The 26,515-nt window shown below is 39.8% G+C and overlaps 3 protein-coding genes across 5 annotated transcripts in view; all 3 read right to left on the bottom strand.

The window, feature by feature from the left end:
* Positions 1-1,580: 1,580 nt before the first annotated feature.
* LOC307126238 (GTPase IMAP family member 8-like) lies at positions 1,581-13,821 on the bottom strand. 2 transcript variants are annotated; one of them, XM_079816672.1, is made up of 4 exons: positions 13,730-13,821; positions 13,596-13,634; positions 3,648-4,313; positions 1,581-3,514 (listed from the first exon to the last, which is right to left on the bottom strand). In XM_079816672.1, the coding sequence occupies exons 2-4, from the start codon at positions 13,621-13,623 to the stop codon at positions 2,541-2,543; spliced, it is 1,668 nt and encodes a 555-aa protein (XP_079672798.1). In that variant the 5' UTR covers positions 13,624-13,634; positions 13,730-13,821; the 3' UTR covers positions 1,581-2,540. The 2 variants fall into 2 exon arrangements, with proteins under 2 accessions (XP_079672798.1, XP_079672797.1); XM_079816671.1 differs by lacking the exons at positions 13,596-13,634; positions 13,730-13,821 and having other exon boundaries at positions 3,648-4,626.
* Positions 13,596-20,119, bottom strand: ccdc134 (coiled-coil domain containing 134). 2 transcript variants are annotated; one of them, XR_013816482.1, is made up of 8 exons: positions 19,955-20,119; positions 18,068-18,210; positions 17,723-17,844; positions 17,560-17,644; positions 16,375-16,556; positions 16,220-16,291; positions 14,601-15,023; positions 13,960-14,503 (listed from the first exon to the last, which is right to left on the bottom strand). XR_013816482.1 is itself a non-coding variant. In XM_079816877.1 (7 exons), the coding sequence occupies exons 2-7, from the start codon at positions 18,192-18,194 to the stop codon at positions 14,898-14,900; spliced, it is 714 nt and encodes a 237-aa protein (XP_079673003.1). In that variant the 5' UTR covers positions 18,195-18,210; positions 19,955-20,100; the 3' UTR covers positions 13,596-14,897. The 2 variants fall into 2 exon arrangements, 1 of the variants encoding a protein (XP_079673003.1); XM_079816877.1 differs by having other exon boundaries at positions 13,596-15,023; positions 19,955-20,100.
* LOC307123387 (meiosis inhibitor protein 1-like) overlaps positions 19,168-26,515 on the bottom strand; it is a gene marked incomplete at both ends in the record, with an annotated part of 39,851 nt that continues 32,503 nt past the window's right edge. Inside the window, 5 exons of the mRNA XM_079811910.1 lie at positions 19,168-19,179; positions 22,664-22,795; positions 24,471-24,766; positions 24,906-25,004; positions 25,162-25,651. Of these exons, the coding sequence (XP_079668036.1) occupies positions 19,168-19,179; positions 22,664-22,795; positions 24,471-24,766; positions 24,906-25,004; positions 25,162-25,651 (1,029 nt within the window). The remainder of the gene's footprint in view (positions 19,180-22,663; positions 22,796-24,470; positions 24,767-24,905; positions 25,005-25,161; positions 25,652-26,515) is intronic.

The following is a 26,515-nucleotide window of genomic DNA, read 5'->3' as shown; positions in this document are numbered from 1 at the left end:
TCCTCAATTAATGACAGCTGTGAATATTTAAAAAAAAAATGTTTTGAGGGAATCTGGTGTTTATCACACAATTCTTGAAATGTAAGAAGTATACCATCCATATACAAGTCTTTAATAGTCTGAATACCTTTAGTTTTCCATAGTTTAAATCCTCCAGCCTTATTTTTATTATTATTTATTGTTAGACAGTTTCTAAATGGTCTTGATGAATGTGAAGGGGTCATGTTTGCCTTCTTGTTCTTAATTACAACATTTATAAATGTTGTAAGCTATTGTATTTTGCAGAAAATCTTAATTACAACATTTATAAATGTTGTAAGCTATTGCATTTTGCAGAAAATCTTAATTAAATGTGTTGATTAAATGTAAACAGAGCAAATAAGATAAACTTATTTGCTCTGTTTACATAGTTTACTGATACCTATTGGTTATTTACTGGTACTACTGCCTTAACAATGACACTCCCAATGGATGAGGATAATTTAATAGCATTTAATAGAGCCGTGTAATGACATATAAATAATGAATATCAAAAAATAGTCTGATAGACTGTTTAATATACAACACAACCAATTTGTAACCAAAGACTAGGCTATGTAAAATGTGAATTCACTTTTATTAGTAACTTTGGTAAGTTTCAGATTTCAATTCATAAATAACATCGATGGAGGGGGGCCCAAAAAATGCAGCCTGCCTAGTGTCTATCTGTATCTCTCTTACACTGTATTCAATAAACTATGTGAATCAAATACTCGTGGTGGCGATTTATTTCTGTATATGAGGAAAGACAATTCTATTATGCTATCATCATATGCACTCGTGTTACGGTTACTAGTTCTCATATAACTCAGGTAAAACATACAACAAGTTTACAACACACAGTGACATCGAATGTTACACAGGTTCATGCATGCATGAATATATGTCGGCTAACAGACTGTAATACATGACGCCGGTGTATGCGCATAACGTGCATGTGTATGTGTAGTCCATGCATAGTCACAGGCTACCCTGTGACAACCACATTTAGGGGAACATCACCAAAAAAAGTCCTATTTCCTTCCTGAGTTATTGAATGTTAAATAAAAAAAGATTAAAAAAAGTATTTTATCAGCAGTTTCTCAGCATTAGATTGTCCAAATATAATAAAAATATAAAAAGTTTGCTAACAAATTATACCTTCTCTTGCTATAGTTTTGGAGTTACGAGATTTTAAAGTTGTGCATGTCACTAAAAATGGGAGTAATCATTGGGAATATTTTTGTAAGAATATCTCAAATTTAATTTTAATTTCCAGACTTAAAACTGTGACATTTATGTTGTCAGAGATTCGCTAAAATATAATGTCCTCCAGAGGCAAAACATCTATGCCTGAGTCTCAGGAAGATATTTCTGAGCGGACTAAAGCTACCGGTTTGGCGTGATGACGTTTAATCTCCACGACAGCCTTTAGTCCACTGGTCTCTAACTCAATTCCTGGAGGGCCACTGCTTTGCACAGTTTTGCTCCAACCCTAATCAAACACACCTGATCCAGCTAATTTAGGTCTTCAGGATTACTAGAAACATCCAAGCAGGTGTGCTAGACTTTATAGACTTTAATCATTCTGAAATTTGTCACAAAGGCAGAATAACAGTAAAACAAATACTGATGACAGATGAACAATTCATCATAAAACCACAAAACATTTTGTGCTTGAGATGAAGCAGGACAAACTAAACAACCCCAGCAGGCACAGGCTGTAGACTCTGTCAGTTAGATGTTGGATTTAGGTCTAAATCCAACGTTTGTTTGACGTCAAGCTCCAACATTGGGCAGACGTTGAATTTTGGTTGGAATTTATTTGAATATTTAGTTGCAAATTTAGTGGACAATGTAGAATTACAGGCTTGCTATAATTAATAAACAAAATGATAATGTATAAGATTAGAGATAAAAGATTAGATTCTAGGGGGAATTAGTTAAATAGACCGGTATATGATGATTAGATCTTTATCATCAAGTAAGACAATATCATCTGATCACATTTTCTCTTGCCATAACAAACACTAAAACACTAGTCAAGTCAAACTACAAAACTGAAGTAAACACTGATTACCATAATGGTGACAAAAGGTTAAACAAATCATCAACCTTCTGTAGTCGCTGACAGAAATAAAGTCAGTCTGGTTAGTAATGTGTGAAGCTGGTAATGCTGTTTGTGGAGTTGTTTAATCCTCCTCTGCTCATACGTTTCAATCTTTTTTATGTTTGTTTTTTACAGTGCGGTGCTTATTCCAACCAAAATTCAATGTGTGTCTGACGTTGGAGTCAAAGAAATGTTGGGTTAAGACTCTAATTTCCAACCAAAAATGTGACTTCTTCCTGACATCACATTGACATACTGCGCCTGCTGGGAACAAGCAACATCGCATAACATTACAGTATGGACTTCTATGAGAACAGATGCCAAATAAAGAAGCTTTAATACATTGATAATTCAATTTTTTTAATTATTATTATTATTTAGCTTGTCAGTCTTGTGTGTTTGATAATGCTTCTCACTGAACGTTACACATTTTCTGTTTTGCTAGTTTCCCTGTGGCTTTGATTGCAAGTTGAACAGCTTCTGTACGACGGATTCCTTTGCTCTCCGCCTCATTTATGGCGCTCTCTCTCTCTTCATCCGTCACCATTAACTTCCCCATCATTTTGGCTACAGTTATGTACACGTTAGCAAATATAATCCGCTCAGCTTCCTGCCGTGACTCCTCTACTAAACTCCAGTATATTTTCTGCCATTCTGTTAAAATGCCTCCTTTACGCTCATGTTTGTGCTGCTTCACTTTCTCATCTAACTTCTGCTTCTGAATCTCCTGAATGTGTTTTTCGGTTCTCTCAAACATGTCATTGGTGAAGTGGCCACCATTTTCTCTCACCATATTCTCAATCCTGCTATGGAGATCTTTGAATTGTGGGTAACCAGCAGACTCATTGTCCAGACAAAAGAATCTATTTTCACAACTCAGTATGAGTTTTTTAAGATTTGAATCACAGCCCTGTAAAAACTCTTCAACGGTTTGCTTTTCCTTCTCCAGCTGATCTTTGTGAGTGAAGAGGATCATGGTGTATTTTTCCATCTGTTCTCCAAACACTTCTTTGAGATGTTGCACTGTATTTTTCTCCTCCTCAGTGAATCGACCCACTTTAATAACAATGAGAAAAGCGTGCGGACCAGGAGAAGATAACGTTATGCATTTTGCTATTTCAGCTATAACCTCCTTTTCATCAAGTTCGGTATCATAAAGTCCAGGTGTGTCGATCACTGAGATCTCTTTACCAAACCTCGCTGTAGTTTCTGACTGACACTGTTTCGTCTGAGACTTTGAGCTGGCTGAGGATTTGAACACATTTCTGCCGATGATGGTGTTTCCAGTGGCACTTTTCCCAGCTCCAGTTTTTCCCAGCAGAACCAGCCTGAGATCTTTCCTCTCAGGAATCTCATCTGGAACTTCTGCTGGAGACTCTCCTGAAACTACAACAGAAATATCAATACTGATAGAACAGTCTCTATGGATTCTTCCCTAAGATCAGTGTGATTTTCAAAGTCAACAAACCGCCATCTGTTTGTAATACTGAAGTAGTTTGCAAAGATAAAATAAACTTACAGTTGACACCAGGATCAGGCATGCTGGATTTCCTCTTCATTTGTTCCATGATACATTTTCCACCATTCTCCATCATCATTCTTTCGATCTTCTTCAGTAGTTCTTGTATCTGACTCTCTGATTTGCTCTTGTTATTGAAACAGTGAAACTGTCCTCCACATTCTGTCACCAGCCGCTGGAGATCCTCATGATCTTCACTTTGTAGATATTCCTCAATGGTCTGTGGTTCATCCAGATCCTCCAGTTCATCTCCATGTGTGAACAGAATCATGATGTACTTCTGAACTTCAGGACCTAATAAACACTTAATGAAATCCAGGATCTCTTCCTCATTTTCCACAGGTTCCTCTAGAGGAACGGTGAGCAGAACTGCACTGAGACCTGCTGAACATCGAGAGACCAGCTGATCTTTCATCATCTCCAGCTGCTCTTTATTCAGATCTGGATCCAGTAGATCTGGAGGATCAATCACACACACCTGCTTCTCTCCAATCTGTGTTTTGCACTCACACACTTCAGACTCATGCTTCTTCTTATGTTTGTGGACTTTAAACCTCTTTTCTCCCAGTATAGTGTTTCCAGATGAGCTTTTCCCGGAACCGTTTCTGCCCATCAGAAGTATCCGGATCACTGGATCATCTGGATTAGAGCTGGTCTCTGACATCTCTGAAAGAGACAGAAAATATGGAGTATGGATGTAAAAATGATGCAAAGTCAAGTACATTGACAAATTGAAAGTTGATACTGTAATATCATATGGACAAAAAAGATTTGACAAATGTCCACTTGTGCTTTGGAGATTAGTAAAAAAATATATATATTTACAAGATTTTGCAGCGTTATTCAGTATAGCCATTTACTGACATGTTTGTTGATCTCTTGAATGCAATGACAAATCAGAGGTGTTTCAGTTCCACTCACTGCTCAAAACACCAGAGTTTCAACAAACAAAGTGTAAACACAATGTAAATAAGAGATTCAGTGAGCAGTGTGGTCATTGTTTATAACAGAACGTTGTGAGATTGCAAATGAACTGAGATGAGTGACAGCTTTTTATCTTGAATTCTATCTTAAACATCTGAATTGACCATTACCATACTCTGGTACACAGTAAATGAATATAGGATCCATCAGCAGGGTGTTAAAGTAACACTGAAGCGGTGTTGGTTAATGAGATACTTAAGTGATGCATATGCTGATTCTTGATGTTTGTGTGTGTGTGTGTGTGTGTGAAGGTTTTCTTCGTGTCTCGTTGCATTTAAAAAGCAAAATTCTGAATATTTACTCTCTGGCAAAAAAGCACTGTTGGTGGACACCTAAAAAATTAAACTTCCTCCACCCCAGTAAAACCAATGCAGTTTATTTTTCTTCAATAATATTTTTTTCTTTTTAATTTTGTATTTTGAGATTTGATGGTATTTTTTTTATATTTATGCAATAATTATGGTCTATTTTTGCCATTGAAATGTATTTTTTAATTTTTTTTATTATTATTTCAGTATTTCATGTTAAAATAGAGACTAGGCCTTCAAAATAATTGTTTTTGAAGTCAGATTAGCGCCCTCTTTTGGAATTATTTAAGAAATCATGCAACCATGGGTATAATCACTAGAGGTCTCTATGGAGAGGCTTGAAAATTCCCTAGTTCTCTTTTGAACACATTTAATGATTTTTTTTGTTGTTGATGGATTGGAATATATATTTAAACAATCTCAAAGAATATTTATTATAAAGTTTTAGATATTTTTTTTTGTTAGAATTTTTTTTCTGTGAATTTGTGTTTTTGCAGATTTACCATTCATTTCCTATGGGAGTCATCTTTGACCGAAGAGCACAAGTGGGAGTATTTTTTTACGACAATTTAGCATGCTCGAATCATGCCCTCAATTTTTTGTGTGTTTACATACCTAATGTTAGAAAAGTCACCAAGTTTCACATCTTTCCGATGAAGCAGTGATTTTTTAAATTTCAAAACAGACAAAAATGTACGTATAAACTAAATATTTATGAAAGCTTCTGATCAGGAGTAACATTAACTAATAGAATATAATAGCATAGGTACGACTAAACTGCATAAATACTCTCGTTTTGTGCATAGTTAAAGGGATAGTTCACCCAAAAAGGAAAATTCTGTCATCATTTACTCACCCCTATGTTGTTCCAAACCTGTAGGAGTTTCTTTGTTCTGCTGAACACAAAAGAAGATATTTTGAAGAATGTTTATAACCAAGCAGATAGAGCAACCATTGACTACCATAGTAGGGAAAAAAATACTATAGTAGTCAATGGTTGCTCTATCTGCTTGGTTACAAACATTCTTCAAAATATCTTCTTTTGTGTTCACCAGAAGAAAGAAACTCCTACAGGTTTGGAACAACATAGGGGTGAGTAAATGATGACAGAATTTTCCTTTTTGGGTGAACTATCCCTATAAGAATGAAGAATAAACTGAAATTCTCGGCATTTCAACAACGTACTGTGATAAAATTATTTCCCTTTTGCTTTCCCTCGCCTGTTCTGGCATCCTGGCACACATCAGCTGTCCATCATGTTGAAATATTAAGGTTTAAACAGTCTGGTTTTTTAAATTATTTTATAGATACCAATGCTACAGCTGCTCTAGCACTATTGCCTGCCAAAATGGCGGAGTTTAGGCTGCGTGACGTCCACCTCCGGAGCTCTATATGGGTTATTTCGGCCTTCTTGTTGCTCTTTTTAATGGTATCTTGTTTATTAAGTAACACCGTGGACTTTTGTGACGGACAGTTACATGAGTTTCACGTGGTATAAAGTGCGAGCTGTGAAATGTCAAGTCTCTAGTCAAGCGAGCTATCCTCATTTCCTCCAGACACAAAGAGTTGTTTTCTGTTGTTATAACTCACCTAGTTATTTCGGTTTCGAACCATACAGACACCAGATTTAACTTTCCTCCACCTTTTACTTTTCACTCCCGTACGTGACGACGTTTATGATGTCACATCAATACACAACATCTCCCCTCTACTTGAATATGAACTTAACCCACTAAACAAGTTCTCATTGCCATTATTTAAAACAGTTCAGGACATTCAAAACACATGCAACATACTGTTTTTTTTCTTCCATAGAACATCAGCAATGCTTTCAAAACAGGTGCACAAAAACCATGATATAACTCTTAATTTTACTTCTTTTTTTTCTTGCACAACCTTTAATGTCTATGAACTCATTGAACCCAACATTACTCCTTTTTTTATATCTCCATCTCATTTCTTTTCATCAATGCTTTTGAATTTCATCAGTCACTTAATGACATAGTCTCTAAACCTTCCCGGCAATTTGATTTGTCTCTGGGGCCTGCATGGTTTAAGACTCTGTTCTTCTCTCTGAATTGTTTCACAGTTCTTTTTGCATTCCTCTGTGATTCCCTTTTGCTCCTTATCGCAACTTGGCTCTTGAGCGCATTTCATTTCATCAATCACTGTTGGTGTTTCCAAAAAAAGAAACTTCTTGACAAATGTTGTTCCGTGCATACTTCGCTTCAGTAGGTGACTGAACGACAACACTGTTACCTTCTCTGCGTACGACCTTGTGAGGTGTGCTGTGAAATGTTGTGAACTTGTCAGTTTTATCCTGTTTCACAAGCACTTGATCTCCAACCTCTATGTCTGATGTCTTAGCACCTCGTCTGTGGTCTGTATATATCTTGGCTTTTCCTTTCTACTCTGCGTCTTTGTCTCGAGCTTCAAGATCACTGTGTGGTGTTGTGATGTCTGGTAACTTTCCTCTCATCTTCCTCTGAAAAAGAAGTTTCGCTGGGCTTTTGCCTGTTGTTGCATGTTGTATGGATCTGTAGACAGTCACTTATTTGCGCAGCTGTCTTTTTCAGTCCTGGCCCTCAGCTTGGGCAATCTGTACTCGTTTCATCAGTGATGCATTTTGTCTTTCCACTTCTCCATTTGCTTGCGCCCACTTTGGAGTCGTTTTGATATGGTGGATTCCATTCAAAATGTCTGAAACTGACTGGACTTGAATTGTGGTCCACAATCTGACCTGAGGGTTAAGGGAAGTCCGTGCCGACTGAAAATGTCTTGTTCTGCCGTTGTGGACTTGAGGATTGCATATTCGTAGTACCTGCTGTAATGTCCATCAGGTAAAGGACCAAGCAAGTCTGTGGCTGAGTTTTGCCATGGCCCTTCAGGCATTACTGTGGGCGACAGTGGTTCAGGAACATCTGGTTTCGCTACCAGCTGGCAGCCGTGACATGTCCTCACAAATCTTGCAGCGGCCTTGCCCATTCCAGGCCACCAAACCTTTGTTCTCAGGGGTTGTTTTGTACAACACCAAGATGACCCTCACGAGCCAACTGTAATGCTCTTCCTCGCAGCAACTGTGGCAAAACAATTCTTGTTCCTCTGAGTATTATTTTGCCAATGACACATAGCTCACCTGCAATATGTCATCGAAACAACCTGTTTGAATGGCAGTTCTCAGTCTCTCTAATTCCACATCATTTGCTGAGATCTGCTCGACTTCCTTTGTGGTCAGGGCCCTGGGTGTCGCACAAACAGCTATGAACCGCACATATTCCTCTGTGTTATGTGTGTGCATCTCACGTTCATCTCATGTTGGTACTGCTCACTTGCTGATGAAACTCCAAACACCAGTCTTTTGAACCTATGCCATTGTGAACAGCGAAAGTTGTGATGTCTCTTGATTCTGGGGTCAATCCCCACTTCAGGTCTAGTTTGCTGAAAATGACTGACCCGTTCATTCCCTGCAATAGTTCATCCACTGTGGGAATCTGAAACCTTCCACGAATGATTGCAATGTTTGCTTGTCTCATGTCCAGACACATCCTTATTTCCCCGTTCGCTTTGGGCACAACGACAACGGGGTTTACCCAAGGAGTAGCTCCATTGACTTTTTCAATAATGTCCATGTGGAGCAGCTCCTTTATTTTTTCCTCAACAGCCTCTCTTAGGTGGAATGGAACATGCTGTGCAACTGGCATCACTGTGCTGTCTATGTGCAGGCTAACTTGTTTTGTGTTTAGTTTGCCTACTCCACAGAACAATTTGGGGTACTGCTGTCGTATCATGGACATCACATCACTCACCGATGCAACATTTGCTCCAATCCTCAGCACTCCTAATTTCACTGTTTTTTTTTTTCAAGCAATGGCTCTCCTTTCCCGCAAATAACTGTAAACTCAGCTGTTGTGCTGCGTTTTCCAACCTCACACCAGAAAATTCCTTTCACAGGCAGGGGCTCACTTGACAAGTATGCATACAGTTTTTTATCTGATTTGGCAGAACCGCATTTGTTCTTTTTTTCTTTCAGCATTTCCCACGTTCCTTCATCCACTATGTTGCTTGTTGCTCCTGAGTCAACTAACATGGGTAGCCTGACACCTCCAACTGAGAATGTTATTTTGTCCATGTTGCTCTCTTCTCTTACAACTAATGCAAACCCTTGATTTCTCTCATCTGATTCAACTCTTTTTACTGTCTGTTTTGAGCTTTCCTTTGTTTTACACATTTTTGCAAAATTATCTCTTCCGTTGCACTTTCTGCATGATTTTCCACGTGCGGGACATTTATAATCTTTTGCAAAATGACCCGTCTGTCCGCATCTATAGCATGTTTTGTTTGAATATGCACTTCCTTTGCTATATTGCATTCGTTTTTTCTGATCTCTCACTCCTTTTCTGGACACAACACTCTCCGTCTCTTTCACTTCAGCCTCTGGAGAAATGTGCAGAGCTGCTTGCCTTAAACATGTAGGAAACTGTTGCACGGTCTGTTCCGTTTTCTGCTTTAGCTGGTAAAGGTCTGTCTTGCAAACGCCGTGTTTACCTGAGGCACAAAGTATGCATTCAGTGATGTTACTGCCTGCGCGTAGTCTGTAGGCCCTCCTGTGTCAGCGAGTGTGGAGAAAATATCCTGCACGTGTTCCAGCTTGATGTAAAAGTAGGGCTCTCCGTCTTTGCTTTGTAGCATCGGTTGCATCGTCAGTCAGGATCAAACCCTTTCCGTCGGCAAAAAGTTCAAATGCATTTAGCCATCTTGTCCACCGTGGCTGGATCGCTGTAGCAGTCGAACTTGGGAACAGTACCGTCCATCTTTAACGCGCGCCGCCTATCTCAGCTAAACTTTTAAATAAACTTAAGTTAGTCTGATCGTGACGCTCCTCTACCTCACTTTCAGATTTAAAGTCCTTGTTGCAACATCCTCGTCGCCAATGTTATAACTCTCCTAGTTATTTCGGATCGAACCACACAGACACCAGATTTAACTTTCCTCCACCTTTTACTCTTCACTCCCGTACGTGACGACGTTGATGATGTCACATCAATACACAACATCTGTGAATTGCAACAATCCATTTGCTTCTGTTTTCTGTAGATTTCATTTGTCTTTAAAAAATATACCTCATAAGTGCAGAAAATCTCAAAGCTCTTTCCTGTTTTAGATGTGTTTTTCGCAGCATTTGCGCTGAAATCGTCACTCCGACCGACGGTGATGTCACGCGCGTGCCCTCTATATCATCTGCTGTTGACGATGCTGATATAGTAATTTTTATCGTTACTGTTCTTGACATGAACAGGCTTTAAATCTGCCTGTTACCTTCTAAAGTAATGACTTGTAAAATAATATTGTATAACTCTCAATGTACATTGCTATTCCTGTTATTGTGGTGCTAGGATCCATTGCTTGCACTTTACATCTGCACCAAGCAGCATCTCCCCCAGTTTCTCTTGAAGCCATTATGGAAGTGACTTAAACAGCAGTTCATCAGGTGAAACCAAAGCGGGTGCACTAACCTCTCCACCACAGAGGAGCTCTAATTTTTAGGCTGTAAAACTGAAGTCATTTCAACGGCTGAAAATATGAAGACAGGATTTGAACAGAACTATTATACAGACCTTGATTTTGGGACACATTCTTGATATAGACAAGGTCTGAACCAAATCTGAGACTCACAGGTTCACAGGCACATCCTCAACCTTACTGTAGGCTACTTGTATGAAACTCAATCCGACAGGATTTCTATGCACTGAGCTAACGTTTGCAGGTTAATTTGCAGGTAGTTAACGTTACAGTTACTGTGCTGTAACTTTGGCTATGTTCACTGCATATTCCACAAATGAACGTGCCACAACAGACATGCAATACGAAAATTACATCACATCAAGTACTCTCATTTACTCATGCGAATTCCTAGCTAGCAGTTAATAGCGTAAACAAATAGGCGCTAACGTGTCCAGTAGGCTACTTTAGTTAGCTTACTTGAAAAATCTATGACCGCCTCTTTCACACTGGCAACGTTTGTCTCGCGCAGCTGAACCGCGGCTTGTGTATTGCAAATACAGACGAATATCATCCATTCCGTCACATTTTCCGGTGTTTTCCTCCGACCCCTTTCTGTCTCGTGCTACCACAGGCAGCATATATCTGCTGAGACCATGTTCCTCTCTGTCCCAAACTCATATGCATGTAACATGCTGTATAGGTAGGCTAGTTTAGATGACAAGTAACCTTAAAGTTAAGATAAGGGCCTTTGAAGTTTGGGCAAAAACTTCTGGCAGTGCTGTGTATTTATTTTGTTCACAGTGGATGTCATATGGTGATTGTGAAACAAACGCAACACTTCACTACATGATTTCATCATGGCCATTTAATCCATGATGTGTATTTTGCATCTTCCAGCCAACATTCATTGAAACGACAACCTCCTGGCATGGTTAGTCACACATGGAAATAGACTGGCAGATTGCGAGCACACCAGGTTTCATTTTAGGCTCTCCAAAATTGTAGGGGAGCGCAGGGCACAACCTAACGCGGGGTTAGTTGTAACACGCATGTTTTAACCCTTTCCACACATGCCAGAATGACGAAACGTAGTGTATTTACTAGTTGCCATAACAACATTATTTAGAGAAAAAATAGCGCCAAAATAAAAAAATCTCTGGAAGATATTACTGAACATGTATTTAACCATAGCAAAAGTACATTTCTTACTTAAGTTTAGTTTTCATCTCTGTTTTTTGTGTTTATTTAAAATAAAACAAATCTGATATTATTGTAATCTTATATCTGTTATTTAACAGTTGAGATGTTCTTTAATGCTGATCTAACAGCAGAAGACACGAGCCGCGGTTTAAATCCCAGTTGAGCAGATGGGGTGTGTGTTAACACTGCGTTACAATGAGCCCCTATTAGAAATATGCCATTATATTCTATACTTTTATGAATTCTTTTGAGAAACCATGAGAAAAGGGTGAATAATGACTGAGAGTTAATGTTCAGAAATTATTAATTATTATTATTATGTTTTGAACTCTGCTGTATAGCTGTATTTAGAGATGTGTTTGTAGTCAAACTCAAAAATGCTTATATTTTTAATGATTAAAAAATGCCATTATTTTATTTTAAAAAGTTAATAATTGTAATTTGTTGACAAAATATTTTAGTTTGTCTTGTATATTTTTTTGATTATATCAGGTGACATATTAAGCTGTTATTTGGTCATGTTATAATGTACCCCACCTACGGGGCATATTGTCAAATTTCACTTCCATTCTTTCGGGGTAAATCAAGAAAAAAGTAAACACTGTATTAATGAAACAAAACCACATAATTGTACTAGACATGTGTGACATTAATGTGGGAAAAATAAATACTCTAAACTCCAAGTGGATTTACACAAACTGAGAAAGTCAAAAAGCGTTAGGTTGTGCCCCGCTCTCCCCTATCTCTCATTCAATAAACAAACTATTCAGTAGATAGGTATTTGTTGTGAAACATTTACAATTTCAAACACTTCAACCAAAATTTAAGCACTTTTCAAACCTTGAAAATACGACATCAAAATTCAAGGATTTCAAGCACCCGTACGAACCCTGTGGTCTAGACCAGGGGTTTTCAAACTTTATGACGCCAAGGACCCCTAAATATGATGAACCTTTATGAGGGACCGCTTCCTAAAATCCATCTATTTTTATGTACGAAAAAAACATTCAAACTGTTAGATAAATAGTGTGGCATTATAAATACAACATATTGTTTCCCAACTTAAATTGCCTATTAATGTCGGATGTATAACCCAGAAGAATATTTTCAATTAAAAATGATTTGTATAAGCAACTTTCACAATAAATGTATGTAAGCAGCGTACGTACTGCAACAAGAGGTTTCTCGTTAGGCGTTTTCCCCATCAAAACCCATTATAAAGAAAACACGTTCATATTCTTGCCTCATCTACTCGCCTGTATATAGTACGCATAATCAAAAAGGTGTAAACTGAATTTGATCTTTTAATATCACTGTTTTAGTTCATTCCAGCACTTTAAGGGTGGGTTGCACTAATAAGGATTCTTTATCCTGTCTTCAGTTCTCCTCCATCTGCGGCTTGATCAGCTCTATAACGGTTTACTGCGTAATTAGTGTTTAAAATGAAGTGGTGCAACTCGATTTAAAATAAAACCCAGATCAACAAATCCTTTAAACTTTGCTTAAATTAATCCTTATTGGTGCAGCTCACCCTATAGTTAAGCGTTTTAAAAACGTCCCGCTGTTCTCAGTGACTGAAATACTGCAGCAGGCGCTGTATATGAATCATAAGTGCCCAAAACGTGCATCTTGTTCACATATTTTTGTTCTAAGATGGAAATTTGACAGGCTTGTGCTGCCGTTCTATGGCGGTTTTGCCCTCCAAGGCTCTGCGACAGTCACATGACTGAAAACTATGGATAGGTCACTTGAACACTGAACGTTGTTGTCAATCTGCCCCAATACTACAAAGCTACAGTTCACATTTCAACAGAGGCATTTCTCAAGCTTTTATTTAGAGTAAACTAAATGTAGAGTAAATACCATTATCCAAAAGTCAACTTCAAGCGAAATTAACTGCTTGAAGTCAAATATTCACAGCACACAAACACAGGATAAACAGACGATCTCTTACCTTTAGGTGGTTCAGGCCCCGTCGCCATTTTCACTGAATCTGATAATACACACAATGTTTCACAGAAAATGAAATGCAATTCGCATCATATCATATCTCAATATTTTTTACAATGGTATATAATGTCAGCCTACTTGCATAGAATATATTGTTGCAGAAAAATAAGTCGAGCTGTCGTTCAGCTTAAATATCACTTTCGTTTTGCTCCTCCTGCTTCCTGTTTCTTCCCGTTTCTGTTCCCCTGTAGTGAATAAGTTCATGTTCTTTCTCTGTCAAATCTCATTTGCAAATTCTTCCCATCGTTGATTTGAGAGCAAGTTGTTCACGTTGGCACACGAGACATTCAGCACAATGAATCAGCAAGTGTGTTTGTTGAATAAACTTTATTAATCCTGTAATAATCTCCCACGGATGCTGTACAGACTTATACCAATAACAGTCACATGACCAGATCGACGGAGCCTGTGTGAAAGCGTCACGATCATCTAAAACCCCCGGAGAAAGTGAAGCGAATCCGTATTCACACTGACATCAGATTCATGGCTTCTGTGGCAGTGCAGCTCTGATCTCGTCCGTTTCTGAATATGCAAATCTTTAATAGTTTCTAAAGGAAGCAGAACGACATCAAGCACCCAATTCTCTTATTAGACTATAAGGTATCCCCGGATAAAGCATTTATATTGAATCTAAAACAAATGTGTGGAAACTCAAACAATTTATGATTTCATATGATCAAAACTTATCAAGTTTGTGTTAAATAACGAAATAATCTGCCACCGCAGTGTCCAAAATACCTTCATCCGAGATGCAAACCCACTTTGACCCCGCCCACTTGGGCAACATTTTAATAATGACCACGCCCACTTAGGACTCCACCCACACAATTCTTCCACTGATGACTCCACCCACTATACATGACCCCGCCCACTCAGGCAACATTGCAATAATGACCACGCCCACTTAGGACTCCACCCACACAACTCTTCCACTGATGACTCCACCCACTATACATGACCCCGCCCACTCAGGCATAACCCCACCGAATCAGATCCCTCCCCCCATTAATCTGACCCCTCCCCCTTAGACCCAGTACAGAGCTACAGCACTAAACACACACACACACACACACTCACAATCTAACGCAGAGCCTCTGTAAATCAAACACAGAAGCGGTTCAAGTGTCCAGTATCAGAGACTCTTTCTGAAACCTGTAAACGTCGACGCCCATGACAGATCCAGCACAGGCTCCCTGATTGAGTGTAAACTTCTTCTCTCGCCCCGAGGATGGACGGATGGCGACCTCTATAACTCGCTGCGAGAGCGAGAGATGCGCGGGCCTTTCCGGATCTCTTTCCTCTTCTCCTCCTTCCTCCTCCTCTTCTCCTCCTCACGCAGAATCTTCTGGAAGGCCTCGGCCGTGTGCAGAACCTGAAAAACACATCATTACTTTACTGTAGTTTAGACATGAAAAATCATCGAGTAGAAAACCAGTATTTGAATGATAATTCATCAGGAGAACATGAAGTCTTAAAACACAGCTCTACTGCCACCTACTGGCTCTGTCCACACATTACAGGCCGGGAATTACACTCAATGTTTTAATAACTACAAGATATGACCTGATGCATTACAGAAATAAACTTGAGTGAACATCAGAAGATTCAAAACGTGATTATAATTGTCTCGAAACCTGACAGGTTTGTGTTATGAATTAATAAAGCGCTTTAAACTATATATAATATAGACTAGAGACAGTTCATGTTTTCATATATTTGGGTAAATGGAGAATTAAACTTTGGTTTTAGTTTTAAATGATCTAAAGTTTTTCTTAAATATTTGAGTAAATTGAGAATTCATTTTTGTATTAACTGGTTAGATCTTGTTATTAATTTATTTTAAAACAAGTACGTTCAGACTTTATGTTTTCAAATATTTGAGAAAAATTATGTTTAGAATATTTTTTTAAATGAAAAATCCTGAAATGTATTAAAGTTTCAGCGATAAATGAACGGATATAAAATACATAATTATACACATCTTTTAAAAAATTATTTATATGAACAATAAATTGTTATACTTTAATTTACGTCAGACTATATTTCTTATTTTATTAAAATTTTATTTTTTATTTGAGCCATAATGAACTACAATATAAATTGTCTCATTTTTTAAAATGATTTAAAATATATATATTTTTATATTAACTGGTTTGATTTTATTATAATTTGGGCTGTCAAAAGATTAATCGCATCCAAAATAAAAGTTTGTGTTTACATAATATATGTGTGTGTACTCTGTTAATTATTATTTATATATAAAAACACACACATTCATGTATATATTTAAGAAATATTTGCATGTATATACATTTATATAATCTATAATATATATAAATATAAATGTTTTATATATAAAAATAATATTTTCTTCTTAAATATATGCATGCTTGTGTGTGTTTTTATATACAAATAATAATTAACAGAGTACACACACATATATTATGTAAACACAAACTTTTATTTTGGATGCGATTAATCGCGATTAATCTTTTGACAGCCCTAATAATAACACATAACTATTAATAAATTATTATGTGTGTGTGTGTGTGTGTGTGTGTGACTCACGTCGTCTCGTTCAGTGCGATACGGGTTATTGAAGTCTGCAGATTTCTCCGTGATGCCCAGTTCCTGTGACATCTGAACCAAACAGACACAATCAAAGCTCATTTACTCTGTCCTGTGAATGTGATCATACTGATGCTATCCCATAATGCTCTGACCAGCGTGAGCACGTGCTGATGGGCTCCTCCGCTGAAGACGCCCGTCTGGTTGCAGAAGCGCAGACCCCAGCGCAGCAGGCCACTCCAGTCCGCGTTACGATCGTAGTAGTGATGGACGATACGAGGGAACCGCAGGGCCACGTCTCCGAAGAACGCCGTGTTCTCCACCACGTGAGAGTACGCTACACACACACACACACACACACACACACACACACGATGTATGAGCATAATTACATTTAGTGATGCACCGATTATGATTTTACATGGCCGATTCCGATACCGATTTCCGATTTTTTAATTTTTTTTACACAATAATAGAATGAAAGTATACATGAACAAGATGTTTATTTGGTATTTAACAGGATAAATTGGCTTTTGGCTAATGAAAACAAGTCCGCAATCTGAAATTAACGGGAAATTGAATTGGAAATTAAAAGGCTGAAAGGTGAAATTAAAGGCAACAACTGCATATATTCTGCAATCCAAACAAAGATGTTACTTTGACTTTCAGACATTTGTTTTTAAATTCAAATTTAAAGAAAAAAAGTCTTTACCCGTGAAATTAAATAAAACCAAAGTATATAATTGTTCCAAAATGTTAAATCAAATAATGTTTAGTGCAACGAAAAAAACTAAGATGCTACAGCAGGTGCTTTTTAAATCAAATGAAGGTAAAATAAAAATGTTCATGCTATAGGCTACAGAACTGATAGTATTTCATTTCTAAAGTGCATGCATGTTCTTCTTTAGGCTACAAAAAGAAGTATTTCGGCTTTGTCACAAGTTAGTGTGTTTCGTTCTCATCCGATCCAACACGTGAGAAGCTGAGCTGAACAAACGCTCACTATCTACGCTTGAGGTAAGCTTGCGCAACTTTAGCTTGCGCATCTTCAGCTCGCGCATCTTCAGCTTGCGCAGGAAAGCGGCTCTTCATTCCCTTCAGCATCTCGTCTCCTCCCTCAGTTCTCCAGTTTCCGTTTGTAACACACAAGTGACATGTTCGCAAATGATTGCAATATAGGCGTATGTGCACGCGGGCGCACTTCCGGAAAAATCAGCAGAAAAATACAAAGAAAACCGCGCGCTAGAAGCAAAAACCGTCCGGTTCCGGTTTTTGGCCGGTCAACCAGTGCATCCCTAATTACATTCATTTCATCTCTATATTTCGAGATCAGTGATCACCTTCTTTGATTTTGTCGTCGAGTGGAAACGGGTCGTCCGGCTGCATGTTAGCAGCGATGAGAACGGCTCTAGAGTCCTCCAGCACCTGCACACACACACACACACACACACAGATCAGACTGATTCACACACACACTCCGGCCATCTTCATCTTCGGACAGACCTTAAAGAGGCCCTTCAGCATGATGTCGATGATCTTGTACTGCTGGTTGACATCGTTGAGCTCCACCAGGTTCTTCAGAGCGTTGAGCTGATCCTTCCTCTTGGTCTCGAACAGACGCTTATCTGAAGGAGATGTTCAGGACAACACACACCACACACACACACACACACACACACACACACACACACCACACACACCACACACACCACACACACCACACACACACACACACACACACACACACACACACACACACACACACACACACACACACACACACACACACACACCACACACACACACCACACACACACACACACACACACACGTGTCTGAGGAGGATACAGATCTCCAGGTTGGAGTCTTGTCGGTGTCTCAGTGTGTCCGAGTCGGAGCCGAGAGCCACAGGAGCCGCCAGCAGCAGCAGAGCGCAAACACTCAACATGACCACTAGAGGGAGACACACACACATACACACACACCACTGCCTACACACACACACACACAAACAAAGAGAACTTTAAAATCAGAGAACACTGAAGTGGCGTACTATGAAAGCTTAGCCTAGATTTTTAAAAAAAGCAATTGCAAGTTCTCTCATAGTTCTGACTTTTTTTCTTCATGCAATTCCGAGTTTATATCCCACAATCCTGAGACGAGATGTCAGAATTGTGAGATGAAAGGTTGCAATTACAATGTATATTTTTTTTTATTCCACACCTTTTTAAATAAACTAAATGTTTTAGTTACAAAGTCTCTGAATTGCGAGATATAAACTCTGAATCGAAAATAAATATTTGTGGGAAATAAACTCAGAATGGTGAGAAAACTAGTCAGAATTGTGGGATATAAACTCGGAATGGCAAGAAAACGGGATATAAACTCGAAAACGGGATATAAACTCGGAATGGCAAGAAAACGGGATATAAACTCGGAATGGCGAGAAAACTCAGAATTTGAATCGCAGTGAAGATATGAGTAACTCAAACTTAATCTTATAATGACCAATAGATTGAACACTGTTTATTTATGCAAATTTAATTATTAATTACATTCTTATTTCGGTCTTATATATTTAGTCTTGTTTTCCCCTTCTGAGTGTATAGTTACGCCCCGTCTAGGGGAAAGGTGCCGCATGAAAGCTCTGAAAGAGCAGTGTATTTGAGCAAAGATGAATTTACTGCTTTAATTTGGGACCGTAGATTCAGGAGCTGAGCCAAAATAACACACAACTAACCTTGTTTTCAAACCTCTTTCTTGAACCCTAACCCAAAAAGAAAAGAAATACAATATACAAACCTAACTCCCTAGCCAAAAACAGAGATATCAATCAACAGAAATGGCATCAGACTCCCTACTTTCCCAAATAAGCAGTATTTACAGTAGATTTACCACCAGAGAAGGGCCGTCAGAAAACAGGCCAAGGGTCAGACACACAAACATCCCTACAGCGCCTCCTAGTGGACAGGATATGAAAGCCTACATGAGATATGGCTTAATAACTCAACGCTTTTACATAAAGTACAATAACTTAACAGAAATTATCCTGATAAGAATTCAACAACAGAATGATCGGACATGTGCTTTTAAAACCTTTTTACTAAATTAAAAACAAAAGGAAGGAAAGTCAAGTAACGTGTGTGTGTGTGTGAGAGAGCGAAAGTGTGTGTAATAATCATTCCAGGAGATAAATCTCATTCTGATCATTGTTGTATGATACACACACACACGACCCAGATGTTAGTAGAAACGGTTAAAACTCACTCACCCGAGTCTGAAGTGTGTGTGTGTGTTGTTCAGATGTTTCAGACTGAAACTATAACCCCAGAGGGATGTGTTTAATATTTCATGTTTGCTCAGAACTAAAATGATGCTCCACTTCCTGTCCTGAGACTCACACACACACCAGCCTCAGCAATAACTCATGATTATTAATAATAATTACTAATAATAAATAATTGAGCTCTTCCTCATTCAGGAAAGGGTTAACCAGTCCAGCGGGTTATAGTGAAACATCAATAATAATCCACACAGAGGTCATAATCCCTCATAACCCCAGCGCAGTCCTGATGATAATATAATATATTAATGATCTCCACGGTTAGCATTAGCAGCTGCACTCAGAGCAGATGTGCTGTGTAAATCAGGACCGTGTATTCATCGCGCCGCGTCATTATCAGCGCAGATGTTGCAGCGGTGATCGCGTGCGTGACGCGGATCGATCGCACTCACCTTCAACGCGAAGCGCGCGCGATCATCGGTGAAGCGCGTCGAGCACCCGCGGGTTCAAGCGGTCGAGTGCGGATGAGCGGCGCGTCAGAGCGGGTCATTCAGATGCCGCGCGCGTGTCCTCCGCTCGATTTCCGCACGGAGCGATTAGAGGGACGCACCGCACGCGCTGACGTCACCCCCCCGCGTCATCCCCATCGATCACCAATAGCGTTTGATAGGCTTTACTTCTTTAATAAAGCAGATCAACAGATATATATTCATCAACAACACATCTGTCCAATCATTTCATATCAGTACAAATAATCAATAACCATCAAACCAGTATAACAATAATAATCAATAACCATCAAACCAGTATAACAATAATAATGAATAACCATCAAACCAGTATAACAATAATAATGAATATTTGTCAATTACTATTTTTGTAACAACACAAATTAAACATCGAGGAACTAGTTGTCAATGTAAATGTGCATATGAACATATTTCAGTAGCACATCTCTATAGCAGAAAAACAAGCACAGCTATTCAGAGGTGTGTGTGTGTGTGTGTGTGTGTGTGTGTGTGTGTGTGTGTGTGTGTGTGTGTGTGTGTGTGTGTGTGTGTGTCAGAGGTCCTGAGCACCGGCTGTGAGGTCAGACAGACAGACAGAGACACGTCCAACCCGACTGACACACTCTGTGTTAAGGACACACACAAGTCAGAGGAATGTGTGTAAGTGTGTGTGTGTGAGAGCATGTGTGTGTGTGTGTATGAGAGAGTGTGTGTGTCTGAGTGTGAGTGAGAGAAAGTGAGTGTGTGTGTGTGTGTGTGAGAGCATGTGTGTGAGTGAGTGTATGAGTGTGTGTATGTGTTTGTGTGTGTGTGTGTGTGTGTGTGTGTGAGTGAGTGTGTGTCTGAGTGTAAGAGAAAGTGTGTGTGTGTGTGTGTGTGTGTGTGTGTGTGTGTGTGTGTGTGTGTGTGTGTGTGTGTGTGTGTGTGTGTGTGTGTGTGTGTGTGTGTGTGTGTGTGTGTGTGTGTGTGTGATGGGTAGGTTTAGGGGCAGTGTAAGGGGATAGAAAATACGGTTTGTACGGTATAAAAAACCATTACGCCTATGGAATGTCCTCACATTTCACAAAAACAAACATGTGTGTGTGTGTGTGTGTGTGAGAGTGTGAGTGTGTGTGAGTGAGTGTGTGTGTGAGTGTGTGTGTGTGTGTGTGTGTGTGTGAAGGATACAGCATGCGTCTGCTGGAGGCGTCAGAGGGAGGAAGAGGTGTGAGAGACTCCAGTAAAGCGTCCATCCTCGTCCTCAGCTCATCAGGAGGAGAAGCAGCACAACACTACACACACACACACACACACACACATCATGACAACATAGAGTGCCGAAGTTATGACGTCACTTTGTAGGCCAAAACGCGGAAGTGAGTTAGCATTTTAGCCCTATGGGTTCCCTCGCCCTAAAGTCTATGGGTTTTTTGAATGGGTTTTTGCTAAATCGCCTGAAATAAGGTCTGTGGTTAACAAAGCCTCTAAATATTTTCACGTTTTGATCTATGACATAAAACACATTAGTTAAAACCTGCTTGTGATTTTTTAAAAACTTTATTGTGTCTTAAAAACGGTGGTTGCTAACAAGTTGCTAAAAGGGACTACATCCTTTGGCGGGGACTTTAGACGTCATCGTGACAAACAGGCAATCTCTCACTAGCCCGCGTTTTAGCCTTATGAAGAACTGATGTGGCGTGAATAAATCGCGCTATTCTCGCAAAGTTGGACGCTTGAACATTTGGAGTTTACTCTCTTCACATGTTCGTCTCGTTGAGAAATGTCTGACATGGGCTGTGTTTACACGTCTTTTTGTGTTAAAATCTACTGTTAATGTGTGACAAAACGTAGTTTTAAGACTTTTTCAGTCGATAATGTAGTGGTTTAAAGCTCAAATGTGTGGTTTATTTATATAAAGAGTGCCTATTTGAACATGTGATCTGGCGTTTTGGGAGTTGTGAGCAGTTGTAACGTTAGCCGACTAGCACTGACTTTGAATGTTTGACTGAATTGTTTGCTTTATTTCATGTATAGCTTGTTATACATTACTTATACTTTTGTATTATTGATCATACATAAACTTGCATTTAACAAAAAGAGACTGGGTTGTGTTTCATGTCATTTAATGTTATCACAGTGATAATCATATTGTCTGAAAAAACATTAACAAAAGATAAATCTCAGAGAGGCACGCATAAACAAAATTAGTTTCTAACATTTTTGGAAAAAGCGAATGGGCAATATTTCTCATGAAAAAGTGGATAAGTGTTCTTCATACACAGCGCAGATCATAATGAGCGAGCGTGCTTTTAAATAAAGTTTGAGGAAGCTTGATGATGACGTTGATCCGCGACCATGGTGCGCTGTAGTCCGTTTATAGCCTACCGTTAGCATTTTATATCTGACGGCTTTATTTGGGCTTCAAAATGTATACATTTTGGATTAACTTGTAAAGATTATCTTGGTAGACAAAACGTGTAAGGGTCATTACTCTTTGTTGAACACAGATCTTATTTTTTGCGATTTTCCAAAAGTCTATGGGGAAAATGCATGGCTTTCCGATCGAGGGAACCCATGCGCCGCTAACTTCCGGGTTGGCCTACAAAGTGACGTCATAACTTCGGCACTCTATTATCAAACTTACTAATGAGAGAGTGTGTGTGTGTTACACACCTGTGTGAGCATCGCTCTGAGTGTGTGTTTGCTGTGGTCAGTGAGATCAGTCACTCCTCGTCTCTCCACCTCCACACACACCGACTGAACTTCTGACTTCCAGTGTGAGACGCTGCCACTGAAACGCACCAGCTGCACACACACACACACACACACACGTATCAGTCAGCAGAACGTGCATGTGTGTGTGTGTGCGTGAGTGTGTTACCAGTGTGAGCAGCTGCAGTGCAGGAGGTCTCAGGATCCCATCACACGACATTAAAGAGAAGAGCAGGAAGCGAGTCCAGGGCTGGTGAACCACCGTGTGCTGCACTACACACACACACACACACACACACACACACATCCCATTAAAACTCCAGTCTTTACATTTCCTTCACAGCTCAAGGAATAATTCACAATGTTCATACAGTCAGCAGGAGGACAAAATCAAATCTGTGTCTGTTTCAAATGTGGGCGCTACACCAAAACAGGCCACCAGGTGACACACACACACACACACACACACACACACACACACACACACACACACACACACACACACACACGTTTTTTCCTGTCAAACTTTAATAATAGGCCATGTTGAAGGGTCTATAAAAGACTGCTACAGTGAAAAAGTATTGAACATGTGAGGTGTGTGTGTGTGTACCTGATTCAAACACACACGTGAAGAGGTGTGTGTGTGTGTGTACCCGATTCAAACACGCACGTGAAGAGGTGTGTGTGTGGGCATGTTTTTGTGAAAGATCAGGAAACAAATGTGCATAATGACATGGGTATTACAAAAAGAGGGAGAAATATGAGGACGTTCCCCATGTCCTCACTTTTCAAAATGCTTATAAATTACAGAATGAGGTTTTTTTCACAGAAAGTGAACTGAACAGTCTCCTGTGGTTCAGAGGCAGTGTGTGTGTGTGTGTGTGTGTGTGTGTGTGTATGTGTGATGGGCAGGTTTAGGGCAGTGTGAGTGTGTGATGGGCAGGTTTAGGGGCAGTGTGTGTGTGTGTGTGTGTGTGTGTGTGTGTGTGTGTGTGTGTGTGTGTGTGTGAGGGGCAGGTTTAGGGGCAGTGTGTGTGTGTGTGTGTGTGTGTGTGTGTGTGTGTGTGTGTGTGTGAGTGTGTGTGTGTGTGTGATGGGCAGGTTTAGGGGCAGTGTGTGTGTGTGTGTGTGTGTGTGTGTGTGTGTGTGTGTGTGAGTGTGTGTGTGTGTGTGTGTGAGTGTGTGTGTGTGATGGGCAGGTTTAGGGGCAGTGTGTGTGTGTGTGTGTGTGTGTGTGTGTGGGCATGTTTTTGTGAAAGATCAGGACACAAATGTGTATAATGACATGGGTATTACAAAAAGAGGGTGAAATATGAGGACGTTCCCCATGTCCTCACTTTTCAAAATGCTTATAAATCACACAGAACAAGGTTTTTTTCACAGAAAGTGAACTGCACAGTCTCCTGTGAGGGTTAGGTTTAGGGGCAGGGGCAGTGTGTGTGTGTGTGTGTGTGTGTGTGTGTGTGTGTGTGATGGGTAGGTTTAGGGGCAGTGTAAGGGGATAGAAAATGCGGTTTGTACGGTATAAAAAACCATTACGCCTATGGAATGTCCTCACATTTCACAAAAACAAACATGTGTGTGTGTGTGTGTGTGTGTGAGAGATTGTTTGTGTGTGGGGGCAGGTTTAGGGGCAGTTTCACGAGTTCACAGTTATGAATAAGTCAGATAGAATGAATGGTATGTGTATTTGGCTGTCCGAGGAGAGGGCTCTAAGATCGGTGTTTGGCCCGAACCCAGAGTACTCCCCCAAAAACTGCAAACTAACATGGGACAGCAGCCGGTAAATGATGCTGAATGCCCCAAAAAAGTTGCAGAGCACAAGCTGATGCTGTTTGGGTGTATGGAAACATCTGATGAGGGTTCGTTGGGCTTCTTTGATGTGGAAGCGATTGGAAAGCCTCTGAAGACCAGAGACCAAGTGCTGGGAGAGGCCTTTACGGGCAGCTGTGGTTGCTGCACTTATGTGGAACAAACGGTTAGAAAAGTTGATTCCAGATTTAATCAATATGGACTTGAGGTGTTTCTGGAAGCAGAAACGTGTGAAGGGGCGGCTGGCGTCGTCTGTGAAGAGTGGGACAGACGGGAATTTAGTCTGCAAGATTCTGAATGTAGGCAGGCTAAAAGGGTTTGGAATGGCTGAAGTGATGATGGGGGAGGTTGAACATGTAAATGAAATGGCTTCTCATTTGATCGGTCTTACTTTGTTTGATGCAGTAAGAGATTGTTTCGTCATCTAGCACTGATAGATCTGAAAGTGTGGGATGAATCTTTGGGTTAAAGCTGGATGTGATGGTGAGTTCTTAGCAGAGAAAAATCCAGGTTGTTAGACTTCCATGCGGTTCGGTAGGATTGGAGGGTTCTGGGGGAAAAGGCTTGAAGAATGGGAATAAGAGAGGTTTCAAGGAGGCATTTCAATGGGTGGTTTGTGGGAATATCAGCTCTGTATATTGAGGTACTGGGAATGGGAATGGGTCCGCCTTTGGTGCCAAAATCCTGAATTTCTGTGAGGATCTGTGCTCTGATATTGCTGGTAACAGGGGGTGGTTCCATGGCTGTAGCATTCGGCGAGATGGGCATCTGTGTTGTGGAAAAAGTGAAGGGAGAACGAGTTCGGGGAAAGGTGTTAGGAGGAAGGAAAGCTGGGGCAACCTCGCGTTTCGGCCGCCCCCAGGCAGAGGAGGAACAGGAGAGTGGGAAAGGAGGAAAACAGGACATCTGGGCCTGCAGCGCTAGCGGAGGCAGCTTCACGCTAGAGTCTGGATGGGCAATGAGGGAGGGAGGTGTTTTATGGGAGCGTGAGTTTGGGGCCTTGTGATTACTCGCCCTGTTTGCGGCTTTGGAAGGTGGAGTGGATTTTGGAGATGGGAAAGCGTCTTGGAGTGACGCGTACAGGTTGTACAGTTGTGCTTTATTCATCCGTAGCGCTTTGAGTTTGAGAAAGGTGCACTACAAATACAATTTATTATTAGAGAAAAAGGAACAGCACTGCTGTGGCAGTGGAGAAAAATAGCCAGAGAAACTGAGCTCCTGTGGGAGCAGAGGGAAGTAAATCTGTCATTCATTTGCTTGTCCGGATTTTTTTTGTAAATATAATCTATACTGAAGCAATATTCTCACCTGTGTTCAATCAGCTTTGACATATTTAAATCTGCATATTTGTCATATTTGTACCTTTTTATAAAGGGCATTTTTCCATAATCTTATTAAATATAGGTCATGCTTCGGCTTTCCTTTTATATTCTTAAATTTGATCAATAAATTAAATTAGAATAAGACACTATAGGCTGTTACCAATCAAATTAAATCATTTACACTGAAAAATTACAACTGCATTAAATAATGTTATGAGATTATTTTAAATATTTTTGAAAATACAAATAAGAAATGTTGGAAAGATGAAACTAAAGCACCAGTAGGAGGCAGCATGTGACCGTCAGTATGAGTGAGTCATTGAGTCGATTCAGTGAAACGGCTGAATCATTCAAGAATGAGGCGGTCGTTTACTAATAGGTCATTGAATCTTTGATTCAACCGATTCACTCAAACGCTGAATCATTCACTAACACACACTGTTGCTGTGAGATGCGTTACGGTTCTGCTGTGATCTTTGTTTGGAACTATTTTCGCTGCTGAAATAGAACAAAAACAGTCCATATTGCTTCTAAAATGTAAGTGACTTCATGTTTAATTGTTTATGGAGCTGGCGTATGAAATCAGTGTCATTTTCAGTCGTGATGTTATTCAGGAAAACACACTCTTGTTAGTGTGATGTTGCTTAACTGTATCATATGTTAAAAATATAAAAACTGC

This window comes from Gobio gobio (genome assembly GCF_949357685.1).
Source record: "Gobio gobio genome assembly, chromosome: 1".
NCBI lineage: Eukaryota > Metazoa > Chordata > Actinopteri > Cypriniformes > Gobionidae > Gobio > Gobio gobio.
This window is presented reverse-complemented; position numbering and strand designations above follow the sequence as displayed.

Bases quoted from the DNA above. Each gene is read 5' to 3' on its own strand.
- ccdc134 (XM_079816877.1), bottom strand. From the start codon at position 18,194: ATGTGTGTGTGTCTCCCTCTAGTGGTCATGTTGAGTGTTTGCGCTCTG. The intron at 17,845-18,067 runs GTATCCTCCTCA...CATCTCCTTCAG, and splicing joins AGACTCCAACCTGGAGATCT to ATAAGCGTCTGTTCGAGACC. The intron at 16,292-16,374 runs GTCAGAGCATTA...TGTTTGGTTCAG, and splicing joins ATCAGCACGTGCTCACGCTG to ATGTCACAGGAACTGGGCAT.
- LOC307126238 (XM_079816671.1), bottom strand. From the start codon at position 4,503: ATGGCTATACTGAATAACGCTGCAAAATCTTGTAAATATATATATTTT. The intron at 3,515-3,647 runs GTAAGTTTATTT...TTTCTGTTGTAG, and splicing joins GCCTGATCCTGGTGTCAACT to TTTCAGGAGAGTCTCCAGCA.